At 36.3% G+C, this 13,789-nt stretch overlaps 1 protein-coding gene across 6 annotated transcripts; it reads left to right on the forward strand.

The window, feature by feature from the left end:
- Positions 1-899: 899 nt before the first annotated feature.
- On the forward strand, positions 900-8,340 carry LOC105958520 (DNA glycosylase/AP lyase ROS1). 6 transcript variants are annotated; one of them, XM_088817263.1, is made up of 20 exons: positions 900-1,086; positions 1,290-1,676; positions 2,460-3,692; positions 3,933-4,271; positions 4,393-4,483; positions 4,587-5,187; positions 5,287-5,366; positions 5,507-5,591; positions 5,688-5,776; positions 5,859-5,927; positions 6,011-6,047; positions 6,175-6,257; positions 6,384-6,818; positions 6,894-6,930; positions 7,034-7,091; positions 7,233-7,348; positions 7,451-7,516; positions 7,598-7,712; positions 7,870-7,908; positions 8,039-8,340. In XM_088817263.1, exons 2-20 carry the CDS (start codon positions 1,316-1,318, stop codon positions 8,137-8,139), a joined length of 4,035 nt encoding a protein of 1,344 aa, XP_088673389.1. In that variant the 5' UTR covers positions 900-1,086; positions 1,290-1,315; the 3' UTR covers positions 8,140-8,340. The 6 variants fall into 6 exon arrangements, with proteins under 6 accessions (XP_088673389.1, XP_088673390.1, XP_088673391.1 ...); XM_088817264.1 differs by having other exon boundaries at positions 1,053-1,119; XM_088817265.1 differs by having other exon boundaries at positions 1,055-1,086; positions 3,939-4,271.
- Positions 8,341-13,789: the final 5,449 nt, after the last annotated feature.

Below are 13,789 nucleotides of genomic sequence, written 5' to 3' on the forward strand. Positions count from 1 at the left end.
ACAATTTTTTCTTTTTTCTTTTTTGATATAAAGTACAAATTTTAATTTCTATAATACAAAATTCAACATGTTTTAGAAAAAAATAAAAATTGAACACTACACTCTTTAGTCTCTAGGTTATAATTGTAAAGTTACCATTTCTCGATTTAATTTCCGAAATACTCGCAAAATAAACAACGGTTGCAAGATGCACCATAACAGCTCTAATTACGAGGTGAAATCAATGTTTTAATGGTCGTCTGACTGTTTGATGCTCTATTCGATACATGCTTTATGGAGTGAAAATATAAGTTGCCCCCGAGAGGCCGAGATTATAAGCTAATTCGCACGTCATCCCCAAACATTTTTCTGGGACATTTTTGCATAACTTGATTATATGATTGCACGATGACTGAAACTTACCATTTTCACCGAATTTTGAAGGATGTGTATATCACTTGCATTTTCCATGGATAGTATCGTCATTTCAATGGATTTCAACGAGAATCTTCAATTTTCTCTTGTGTGTTTAAATGTGATTCAAGTGCGATTAGGTCTTGATTTGTGCATTTGGATTGAGACTCACGATTTGAGTGCAATTCAACCAATTAGCTCTATTTTTACACCATTCAATTGCAATTATGCGTGAAGTAATCTAAACAGTCAAGATCGAGATAGTTGAATTTTAAGTGAACTTTAATTGACTTGGACAAATTAAAAAGTTGTGTGGTAAAAAAATAATTAAACTTAGGTCCAATCATAAAATATTCATCCATGGGCCCAAAACTTAACAAACCGAAAGTTATGGGCCGAAAGTTGTCACCGCTATATAAGCCCCATTCATAAATACATTATTGTACACGTAATAAATTGATACATAAATAAAAATATTAAATATCCCAACAATTAAACATGTAGTTGTATGATAATTGATAACCCAAATTCAATAGAGATTGATTCCAACAAAAATACTAGAATCCCATAATAATAAACTACTTCCTCTTAGTGAAATTCAATTAAAATAACATAGTCGATTTATTTATTTATTTCCTTTTTCACTATTCCTTTTCCCTGCGACAAATAAATTTGTTTAATTTGTTACCAAAGGTAAAAATTTCTTCTTTTCGGCCGTCGAAAATTGTGTGTTTTCTCTCTCTCTCCCTCTCTGTGTGCGTGCGTGCGTATGTTTTTTCAATTGAGTGATGACTTCTTCTGCAAGTATTTCTCTAGACGTTGTGTTTATCTTCAGTTTGATTCTCGTTTTGGTTCTCTCTCTCTTAAAGCTGAACGATTTTTTGCTTTTTTTGAAGTCTCAATAGAACTTTGACGGCGCGCAATGTCCGGAGAGTTGAAGGAAGACGGTGCTTGGGTGCCGTTAACGCCGCCGAAATCTGCTCCGGCGAGATGCGAAGCTACTACCAGCTCGGCTGATAAGGTCTTAAATCACGTCGATTTTGGTCGTGAATTTGGGGTTTCCGCCGGAACCTGCTCCGGGGGAGACCAGGGAGCTGTACGGAATTCCGATGGTTCTGTGCTGGAAATTAGGGCACTGGATTGTGCAAAAATTGGTGAGGATTGTGGAGAAATTGCTGCTGGAAAAGTTGGTTTCGTTGCTGATGGAAATCCAGGCTGCGCCGGTGGTTTTCAGTCGCCGGGATTACTTGGAAAACCAGAGGCCATAATCGGTGGGATTTCAGGTACACTTCGTGCACACTTAATTGCATCTGTGTGTGAGAGAGATTAGTCTGTGTGTGTGAGAGAGAGAACTTGGGAACATGTTGTATTAGATGAGATTTGAATTAATTATTTGACTAACAAGTAAAATACTATTGTATCCTTCAAAGCGAAGTGTTCGTTTTTTCAATAAAATGTACTTGTATTTAATAGCAGACTTTAATTTTTGTAGCGGATTTGAGTAAGTATGAATCTAGTCAACTGAAGGTGTCGGTACAATGTTATAGTGGTAACTGAACGGGCCCTTAAACTTTAAGTAGTTGTTTACTAATACTGCGGCGAGTATGTCTGTGGTCAACTTGACACTGGTCAACTGAACATGTCAGTAGAATGTTATAGTGGTAATTGAACGAGCCCTTAAAACTATAAGCAGTTGGATACTAATACTGCAGCAAAAGTATATGAGTATGCCTATATATATATATATATATATATATATGTGTGTGTGTGTGTGTGTGTGTGTGTGTTTTGTGTGTGTGGTTTTTTCTTACTATGCTTAGGGCATCATTAACTAGTAACCATATAGAGAAGCCTATGTTAATTAAAGCTAAATTCATCTTTTTAGGCAGGATTGTTTCCTTGTTGTTCTGACTTCACTTGTTCTTTATTCTGTTTTCACTTGGTCAGTTGACTGCATATGTACAAGGTTTTAGACACATACCTACGAGTAGAAGTTCATCGATGTCAATTTTGATTATATTTATGACATTTTCTAATTCTCTTTTTTTTCCTTCATTGTGCTGTAGAAAATGGCTTGACAAAAGATTCAAGTGTGCCGATGAATCAAACATCCAGAAAGAGGAGCAGAAAGGCCATGGAATCGAACAAAAAGCCACAAAAGAGACCGAAAATAAAAAGACACAGACCTAAAGTCTTTGACGAAACTAAACCGTTGAAGCCTTTAACCCCTAAACCTCGTACTCCGAAGCGCCCTAAACTAGTGAAGAAACAAATCCCCAAGCCTGTAGCCAGTCCGTTGAAAGATCTTCATATCGAAGAAGTCAGCGAGTATAAAAGGAATGGTTCTTGCAGGCAAAAACTGGATTTCGAAGTGCAAAACTGCGTTGTGAGTCAGAATATTCCTACGGTTTGTGACGGGATACAAATCGAACCTGAGGCTGAGCCAAAGCAACAGTCTAGCAGCAGATTCAGTTCTCCGATAATTGTCTACCGAAGAGTATTCAGACCAAACGAGTGTTTGAAAAACAGTAGAAAGACGGGTCCCAACTGTCCGAAAGTATTCAAGAAAAAGAGGACGATGCGGAAAAGGGCAATCGTGTTCGACAAGTACATTGGAATAGTTGGTGGTACAGTTCCACCCCCTCGAAAACAGAGAAGAACAGCAGCAGGGAACGAGCCACTGAGCTTGTGCCACATGGCAATACATTTCAAGAGAAAACCTCGATCTTTAACACAAAGGCGGAAATCCCCGAATGCATGGATATCCGTGGGAAAAGTATCAAAGAAAGTAGGGCCCACCTTGAATTTAACATGGAAGGCTACTATGAAGAAGAAAAGATCCAATAAATCCACTTCTCGGCTGGACTTATCATCGTTCGTTAGTGATATTTCTAAGCTCCAACTATCGGAGGCTTTTCTTTTGAAAGCTTTTAGTATTAGAACCCGAGATCGCGACGTGGACAAATTTGCAGCTTGTGTTGATATTCAGGATAAAGTCATTCAAGATTTGGAAACAAAAGAGAAAGAGGAAATTCTGAAGGACTGTGTTGTTGTTTCTTGTAATAAAAGTTCGACTCAACGAGAGGAAATTCCTCAGGATTATGGGCTTTCTTGTAATGAAAGCATTCACAGATGTCTTGCAGACGAGGTTATGCTTGAGGTTGAAACATATCCACCTGTGAATGGTGAAACCTCTGAAGTTAAGTGTGCGAATGAAACAGGATCGTTTTTCGATATTGCCACTCCAAACTTTGAGGGCCCGTGTGATGAAGAAGAGAATGTCTCGGAAAACGACAATCGTGAGTCCAAATCCCAAATTTTATATTTGTCTTTTGTTTTTATTGCATTTAGCACCCCCTATGTTTTCCGTAATTGCTAAAAAACTCCTTGTGTTATAAATGTAGCGAAATCCCCCCTTAAAAATGTATCATGGGTGGGTGTTTGCTGAGTTTTTTAATGCAATAAACTCATATTTTTTAGTTCGAGATTGTTTTACGAAAAACTGATGGATTGTGTTTTCACGTGTCTTCTTGCTCTAGCTTCAGATGAGGCAATAGCAGAAGCTCTGGCTGATTTTGCTACGGAGAGGATGGAGTGTCTGAATATCGAAGACCGATGTAATGAAATTGTGGTGAGAGATCAAAATGCCAACGGTGCGATTGTTCCTTCCGAAGGAAAATTTAATCCAATCAAGAAACAACGCAAACAGTGGCCAAAGGTTGAACTCGATCCAGAGTTTATGCTGGTGGAAAAATGTGAGGGTGAAAAAGATACTGATAAACAAGACGAAGATGCGACGGAGAAATATTGGAGGGAGCAGAAAGCACTATTCCGAGGGCGAGTGGACTCGTTTATGGCCCGCATGCGTCTTATTCAAGGTATGCATTCTATATTTTTAGATCGAATACTGGCTTTTGGGATAAACCTTTTATTTAAGTGTATTTATTTTTATTTTTTTGAAACTCTGGATTAACGATTTGAAATATATCAAATTCTCAGGTGACAAGCGATTCTCAAAATGGAAAGGGTCGGTTGTTGATTCGGTGGTCGGAGTTTATCTTACACAAAATGTCAGTGATCATCTCTCCAGGTATTAAAAGAAAAACATTCGTATTTTAATCCAAATTATTGCCTCTCCACCTTCTTTCTTATTTCAAAGTTTGACTATTTTTTGTTTGTTTTACGGCTTGCAGTTCCGCCTTTATGGCTCTCAAAGCAAGATTCCCACCTGCACCCGAGACTGAGCACAATGACTGTGAAGGGGCATGTGATTGTGGTCATGATATTCCGCAAGTGATAATAACCGAACCACCCGAACCACCCTCTGACAAATCTGAAGAAGTCCCGATCACGGAAAATTGCCCTTCACCGCCCCCAACAAATCAGGTGCCGCCATCTGTCAAATCCGACGAATTTCCAATGACGGACAATTGCCCTTCACCGCCCCCCACCAGTCAGGTGCCACTCTCTGACAAATCTGAAGAATTGTCTGAAAATTGCCCTTCACCGGACCCCTCAAATCGGGTTGAAGTTGATCAAGAAAATGGAATCGGTACTACACCTTCCTCTCAGACCGAATCTACACCGGGAAAGAAAAAGGGAAAAGCTAAAGAAAAACCTGAAATCAATTGGGATGAATTGAGGAAACAAACTTTAGCCGGTAATTCAAGAAAACGAACAAAAGATGAGGCTGATTCCGTTAACTGGGAAGCCGTTAGACAAGCACCGGTTGAAGAGCTGGCCAAAACTATATTGGACCGGGGCATGAACAATTTACTCGCTGCAAGAATCAAGGTTTTATTTATTATTACAGTAACGAGTCTTTTGTTTTTTTGGCGGTTAACATACGATGTCTCTTCATTATTGTGTCTTAAATATCAAATTCTTTTGCAGGATTTTCTTGATCGAATTTATAAAGATCATGGCAGTATTGACCTTGAGTGGCTAAGAGATGCTCCCGAAGATAAAGCCAAGTCTGCATGCATGCTATTGATTTTTTTTATTTTTTTATTTTTTTATTTTTTTATTTTTTTATTTTTTTATTTTTTTTATTTTTTTATATATTTTTTTTAAAGTGTAATACATCGAATCTAAATATTAAATTACTTTATAGGGATTACTTATTGAGTATAACTGGACTGGGATTGAAAAGTGTCGAGTGTGTAAGGCTATTGTCGCTTCACCATCATGCATTCCCAGTAAGTATTTGTTGAACACATATATATAGGTGGTATGTATATGTATGTATAGTATAACTTCATTGGCAATATTATGGATGTCTCTCCTTTTTGTAGGTCGACACGAACGTTTGTCGCATTTTGGTGCGTCTTGGATGGGTCCCGATGAGACTACCCAAAGATGTTCTGATACACGACCTGAATCAGTAAGTATTTATCGGAAACAATTAATTAATGTCACTTAAGTCATTAAATATACGGTAGATAATCTGAATTATTCTTTTGCAGGTACCCATCGTTAGATGATGTACAGAACTACATTTGGCCACGTGTGTGTGACTACTCGCAACCGGACTTGTAAATCAACGAACATGCTCTTTTCTTGTATATATATATATAAATAGTAGTGAAATTGCTTAATATTATTTTACCTTGTGCAGATACGAACTCCATTGTCAACTGATTGTATGTGGAAAGGTCAGTTTTTTTTTTGTTTTTTTTTTTTTAATCTTAAAATACAAATGGAATCTATGACAAGCTTTTCTCAATTGCCAATTGTATGAAAATAAACACTGATATGCGAACATGTTTTGTAATGAAATAGGCACTATGTACGAAGAGACAGCCAAATTGTAATGCATGCCCAATGAGAGGAGACTGCAGACACTTTGCGAGTGCGTTTGCAAGGTATTCTTATCGTCTGCTAACTTTTAATACAACAAATGCAATTTCAAAATAAATAAATAGACAAATAAAAAAAAAGAAATTACTGTATACAGATATATTTTTTATTTTAATATTTTTTTAATGCAGTTCCAGGTTTCGACTTGATGGCTCTCGAGCGGAAAATGTGACAAATGAATATCTTACTGCATCTAGTCAAGAAAGCTCAAAGATGAATACAAGTCAACCAGAGATCTCCTATTTAGACGGTGATTTCTCCACAGATGGGAATCAAAATAATAATACTTGTAATTCTGAGCCATTTATAGAATTTCCAGAATCTCCAAAGGCCTCTTCTTTTCCTACGGAATTTCTAGAGAGAGATATTGAAGACTTTGGCGAACCCGACGAATCTGAAATTCCTACAATTAAAATTAACAGCGAAGAATTCATTAGAAATGTAAGGAGTATCATTGGTGAAGACAATGAGACGTCAAAAGAACTCGTTATTTTAAGACCTGAATTTGCATCCATTCCCGTGCCTAAACTTAAGGATGTCAAGCGATTAAGGACAGTTCATCACGTGTAGGGATTTTTATTACCCTTTTTTGTCAATGTCTTGATTTTATTTAAAAAAAGTTTAATAACGATTCATTGCAGGTTTGAGCTCCCGGATACACACCCTCTTTTGTCAGGGGTGAGCCTTCTCTACTAACTTTCTTTAATTATATATATTTGCGTAATTTTTTAAAATTATATTAATGCATAAAATTTTCATTCTACTTCTTTTTTTTCCACAGTTCAGGAAAGTTGAAATTGACGAACCCTCTCCTTATTTGTTTGCAATGTGGGCATCAGGTTAATTTACTAATTTGTGAAATAAATGTTGTTACAAGGGTAAAATCCCATGGGAGTGTAGATATTATTCGATTTTGGACATTTTTTATTTTGTTATTACTCGGTATATTTCATTTTGTTGTTTTTTGTAATTTCTCTCAGATGAAACTCTGAATTATTCCCAAGAGTCGAGACAGGATTCCAACTGCGAGGAGTTAATAACAGGAGAATCTTCTCAACAAAACCAAAATGACACGATAGTTCATGGAACAATTATGGTGAAAATAATTTAACATTATTTTTTATTTTCGATTTTACATATTCTATCGTATACTACAAACTACAGGGAAATTTATATCTTCAACCAAATGTATTTTCAGATTCCTTGCCGAACATTTAACAAAGGATCTTTTCCACTCAATGGGACATACTTTCAGACCATCGAGGTACGATTATTATTATTTTTTATTTTTTTTAATAAATTAAAAACATTAATAAACTTTTATTCTTCGCTGGTCTTTATGCAGGTATTTGCCGATCATAAATCTAGTCGAAATCCAATAGCTGTTCCAAGAAAATTGTTGTGGAATCTGAGGAGACGGTTATTGTACTGTGGAACATCATTAACGTCAATATGTAGAGGTGATTTTCTTTTTTTGTGCTAATAAGTTCTTACACTTTGACTTGTTCGATTTTTATTTTTTTGTGCTAATAAGTTCTTACAGTTTGACCTGTTCAAATGAAATTGAATTTTACATCTGATGTTATTATAAACATTTTTTTTCTTTTTGTAATATAGATCTGTCAACGGAGGAACTTCAACATATGTTTTGGAGAGGTAAGTATCAAAATGCGTTCATAGGGTTTCTCTTGTTCATCTAAAACAACCGTAAAAGAATTCCAAGAATATTTGATGAAGAAAGAACGGGATTTTTAATGTCGGTTTGTTAACAAAAATATTTTTTTAGGTTTCATCTGTGTTAGAGCTGTTGACACAAAATATGGGAGAGCAATGCCACTTGCAAAGAGATTCCATCATTGCAAAACAAGGCATATTGACGACGAATGATTGAATTTATATGGAAAAAATAGAGTAAGTATATATTTGACTATTTTCGGTATATATTTTGCTTTTGTCTATGATAATTGATACAAATTCTTGAGACATTGACCAGCTATAAAGCTCGTAATATTTCCTCAATTGTAAATTTCTTACAAAGGAAATAGGGCTAATACTTAATTAGTGCTAGCTAATTAGTGTAGAACCAAATCATGTTTTTTTTTTTTTTTTTTTTATGATGATGATTATTATTATTATTATTATTGGTATTATTTATAATAGTGGGGCTAATACCAATTTGAGGATAGCCAAGGGAATGGAGCAAGACTTTGCCAAGTAATTTGAAAATATTTATTTAATTTGGGAGAATACAAAATAAGCTAACCACTAATCCGTAATTAAATTCATAAGCATATGCTAATAAAGGTGGTCGCCAATTGCTATAGACAAACCGATTGTTGATAAAATGGGGCCCACTGCTGCATATCTGGATCATGACTTCCTGAATTTACTATTCTTAGCCATTATTAAGTTGTAAAAAAAAATGTTATTTCACATATATTAATTTATTTAAAATATATGTAGGGGAATCAGAATCCATATAGTGTAAGATTGAGAATTGAGAAGAAAGCAATGGTGAGCATATTGAAATCTTTTTGGGTCCAAAAGGACCTCTCTTTTCAAGAACTTGTGTTGACTCATCAAACATTTTTACCCACCAATCTTTGATAAAAACATTTCAATTATAAAAGTCTCTCTCTCTCTCTCTCTCTCTCTCTCTCTCTCTCTCTCTCTCTCTCTCTCTCTCTCTCTCTCTCTCTCTCTCTCTCTCTATCTATAATAATAATATTAAATATTAAATATGCATTTCTAAATATATAGAAATATAGGTTGAATATTCCTCAATGAAATTAATCAAATTTGGACTACCCAACTGAGAAATTAGATGTTACATCTGATTATATACATCTCGGGTGATTGTTAACCGTAAATTTGCACATAATCACATATGTACTTAGTGAAGTGTAATTTAACTCCATCTACAATTTATAATCACTCTATTTAAATAATCAGGTGAATCATCTCGCTTGCCATACAATTTTTTTTTGGAAAAATATAAATAATGAGGTTATTTGTATAAATATTTGTTATTTCGAAAAATGTATTATCATTGATTTGCCGTCAAAGACTAATTAGGTTGGACTAAAAAAAATAATAAAAAACCAAAAAAAATAAGAAATTACTATTGTTAGGATAAAATTGGACAAAAAAAATTCTATGAAGCGACATTTGATTTTGATGTGAGAAAAAAAAATTATGGCTATAAAGACACTTTAAATAAAATTTAATAATCAAACATGAAAATATCCAAACATTGAAATTATGTTACAATGCGCATTACTAAGAAATTCCTGGAATTCCAATTTCCAAGAATTTCTTCTTCTTTTGATAATTCTACAAAACAGTTACTACTAAAAGAGACGATTAATTAATTACTACTACTAATTATTAATTAATAAATAAATAAAAACAACTGTAAAATTGTTCACCTGCATTTCACTGTGTTTTTTTTCTCACCGTCGTCTACGTTTTGACGGAAAAACGGACGAACCGGGTCTGGACAACCGGGTCAATGGCTCGAGCACCGAGTCCCTGTACTTGAACGGAAGAACCGGCGTCCTCCCTCGGTTCGACCGGACCACCTGCAACGACGGCGTTTCTTCATGAAACCCCCCACCCATTTCCTCCGCCGCCGTCCAGCAGCTGCTCCGCCGTCTCGTCGATTTCCTTCCGTTTGGCTCACGAATATCCTCCTCCGCCGCTTCGTCTTTCTTCAGCTCGCCGGACTCGGGGTTACCGTTTTCCTCGAACTCACCGAAGATCAGCTTCGCCGCTTCAATGAGAAGAATAAAACTTCTCTCATCATCCGCTTCTTCTTCTTCTTCAATCTCGTCGTGTGAATTTTCAGTAACACCATTCTCGTTCTCGTCGCGGATCTCTAGATTAGCTTCGCAGTATCCGCCGCCGTGTACGGCGGCCGACCCACCGCCTTCTACCGCGGCGGCGGCGGCGAAAGATTCCTTCGGCTCGGGCGGAATTACGCAGAACGCGGCCTCCGAATCGAACCCAGGACCTTCGTTTTCGCCGCTTCCATCGTTCTCCACCGACGATTCCTTGATTTCCGGGACCGATAGCGGCGGGCTTGCGGCGGAGAGCGGCGGCGGTGGCACGGTGGTAATTATTCTTAAAATCCTGTGCAGACACGTTTGTGATGTGGATCGGGCCCCACGGGTTTCGGAAAATACGGAGCCGAAGAACACCCGATCGTATTCGGAGCGATGCTGACCTAAGGAAGCCATGGAAGAATCTGATAAGAACTGTACAGAAATTGTAGGATTTTAAGCTCTGAAAATGGAAGAGGGCGACGATAGAAACAACTGTAGAGAAGGAGTTATTAAGCTATTTTATACAAACTGCACGAAATTGCAGACTCCCGAATATTTTGCGGCCTTTTCTAGTTAAATATTAAATCTTTTTATTTATTTATTTATTTTATTTTAATCCAAATAAAAATTAAATTTTAAATTGAATGAGTATGAGATGTGGATAAAATAGATGACTAGCTATTATTAGACTTGCAACTAAATTGAGTTGAGCCCATTAGGAACTAAATTTAATTAGCATTTTTTTGGAGAAATCAAATTCAATTAACTTAATTTATATACAAATAATTGAATATTTATAAATTAATACAATCGAGATAATTGTATTAGTTTATCGAAATACCAATTTAGCACGTTGTCATCAGTCGAAAAAACATATTATTTAAACGAGGTTATTAATTTATAGATGTTACGTTATTAACGGGTCTTAATTTGTTGGGTCCGTTTTTGTTTTTTTTCAAACTTTTACTTATTCCAACTCAAATCTACTAATTTTATGTTTATTATTATTTGTGTTTTTTTCATTTAATTCGAATTTAGTGCAGTAGGGTTCTATAAATGAGAAATGTTTTTGTTATTTAAAAAAGAATATATATCTTTATAATTGACTTGGATATATTTACCTTGAAGGAGGGTATATTGGTCTTTTCACTGTGGCAGAGTGGCGGAATAAAGCTTTTTGAACCGACGTGTCTTCCATTTGCCAGGTCATAATATTAGACGGTGAGTTGATAAAATATAAACCCTTTTCTATATGAAAATTTATTTAGAGAATGTATTTAGTTTTAATTAAATTCTATTAATCAATTAAAAAAAATGATTATTTTCAATAGTTATTCAAATTGGCTACATAGTTTTTACTTCACGTTACGACCCGTGATCGTGATCTATGTACCACAGATACGGAAACAGTGATCTATGTTTCATGGAAATTATAGCAAATAACTCATATTTATCATACGTATATTTAAATAGTATCGAATTTTAAAACTTGTAATATTTGATTTAACAAAATTGGAAGGTCAAACAAATAATTAATACTGTCCAAATTGTGTATAGATAAATAAATAAATAAATAATGGGTCTAAGTCTGTAGTCAATATTAATTTATTTCTTCACGCACCAGAGAATAACCAAAATAAAATAAGGGACCACTAAAACAACTAAAGTATTTATATTATTTTTATATCTATCCCATGGCACAAAATTTGCAGGTCTACTCATTAAATCCAGTCCTGTTTATTTAATTTAAATTTTTTTTATATGTGTACTTGGATTAATTGCCTAAATTAGTTTTTTACTTAGTAAGGTATTAGTATATTAGATTAGATCTTGTATTAAAATCTGTTAAATTTTATTATTATATGATATTTGACTATAAAATATTGTTACAAAATTCGATCCATAACAAATCAAAATTCATGGCAAAATATATTATTTCAAAACAGAAAAAATTTGATTCGGAATCGATGGAAATATCCTCACAAATAGGAAAATGTAAGGGAAAAAAATTAAAAAAACTTCGCGGGTCGGATCTTAGCTCCAGAAAGTCATGACCCATACCCGAGGTATTTGGATCCGAATTTAGAATTATTATTGAATCAAGTAGGAATATGTTTTTGTACGGATAATAAAAGGGAAAAAAAAAGTTTCTTTTAGGGCTAAAAGAAGCACTTTGAACATGCTTGTGTGGTGACGTCATTATATTCTTTAATGAACTTAAATCGTAATTACTACCACCTAATTGTAATTAGTAGTACACCCCAGCACAAAAAAAGTATTTTCTGGTCATAAGAATCATTTAAACTAAAGTTAAGCAAATTAATGAAGAGATTAAAAGCGAATTTCCATTAAATCATTAATAAATGGGTTACTCGATCCCTAGCCTTTTTTAATTTTTACCACGACGCAGTAAAAAAGAGTCAACAAACAGTAAAAAAAGTAAAAAAAAATGAAAAATTACTGTCGCATAATCACCTGGACTTCCGCTTGGTGGGGGCAACGGCGGCGGATTTGCCGCTTTTGTTAAATCGACGAAATTCCGCCTCCGCCGCCGCGTCGATAACTGCATCCCTGTACTTGTTCGGCACCGCCAACGCTCTCCCCCTTGCCGATCGGACCACCACCGGCGCCGCCTCACCGTGATCATCATCCCATTCATACGCGAAACTACGGCGTCGTTGTCGTCCGCCGGTATTAATCTTCTTCTCCGCCGCTTTAGGTAGCTCCCCGCTGAGTTTGAGTTCGAGTTGCCGAGTCGTCGTACCACGCTTCCGATTTTGTTTATTCCTGGGTTTCTGTTCTTCGTACTCGCGAAAAGCATTCCCTGCAACTTCTAGAAGCGCATTCCAACGTCTCTTTCGAATCTCTCGTTCATCCACCATTAATTCATCTTCCTCCGAAACCGCAACGCAATTCGAATTCTCAATTCCTTCCCCAAAACGATTGAATTCACTCGTTCCCCCTTTCGAACAATGCGATTGAATTCGATCCCGACCGAAATTCAACTCACGTTCGTCGCCGCCGCCGTCGTCGGCTTTCTCCCCATAAACACCGGCCGCGGTCCGGATTTCTCGCCCGTTATCCGCGGGCGGCGGAGATTCAGAACCGACTTCTTCAGGAGGAGCAACATTCAAGTCGATGTTCAGTAAACCCCTCTTCCTCCCCTCCGCGACGGGAATCTCTCCATCTCGAATCCGGCGGGGGTGTTTCCCCGGAGAATCCGGCGCGGCGGAGATGGTGTGGAGAATCCGGCCGAACGACGCCTGCGCCTTGGACCTCCCCCGTGGCCAGGTGATGCTGTCTATCCCCCGCTTGAAATTCGCCCTATCTTCGCTCGTCGCCATTGATGAACGGTACTAGCAATTTTGATTCTACAAATAAATCAAACCGAGAAAAAAACAACAATCTTTTCACTCCTTTCGCGATGTTTCAGTACGTGATCTCTCTGATTTTTACTCAGATCGCAAGCAAAATCAAATATGATTATCACTGTGATTTTGTAGAGAGAGAAAGTAAGAGAGAGAAAGAGAGAGGAGAGAGAAAGAAAGAAAGAGTAGTAATGGCACAGAAACAAGAAGCACACACCCTGATTCGAACACAGTTACTTTTTCTTATCATTTATTTATTAATTAATTAAAATTTCAAGTTTCCTAATTTATTTAATTTATTTCACGAGATTAATGACGTGGCAATTGCAGTGGGGACTCTGGTGT

This window comes from Erythranthe guttata, chromosome 4 (genome assembly GCF_056151865.1).
Source record: "Erythranthe guttata isolate IM_541 chromosome 4, IM_541, whole genome shotgun sequence".
NCBI classification, from domain to species: domain Eukaryota; kingdom Viridiplantae; phylum Streptophyta; class Magnoliopsida; order Lamiales; family Phrymaceae; genus Erythranthe; species Erythranthe guttata.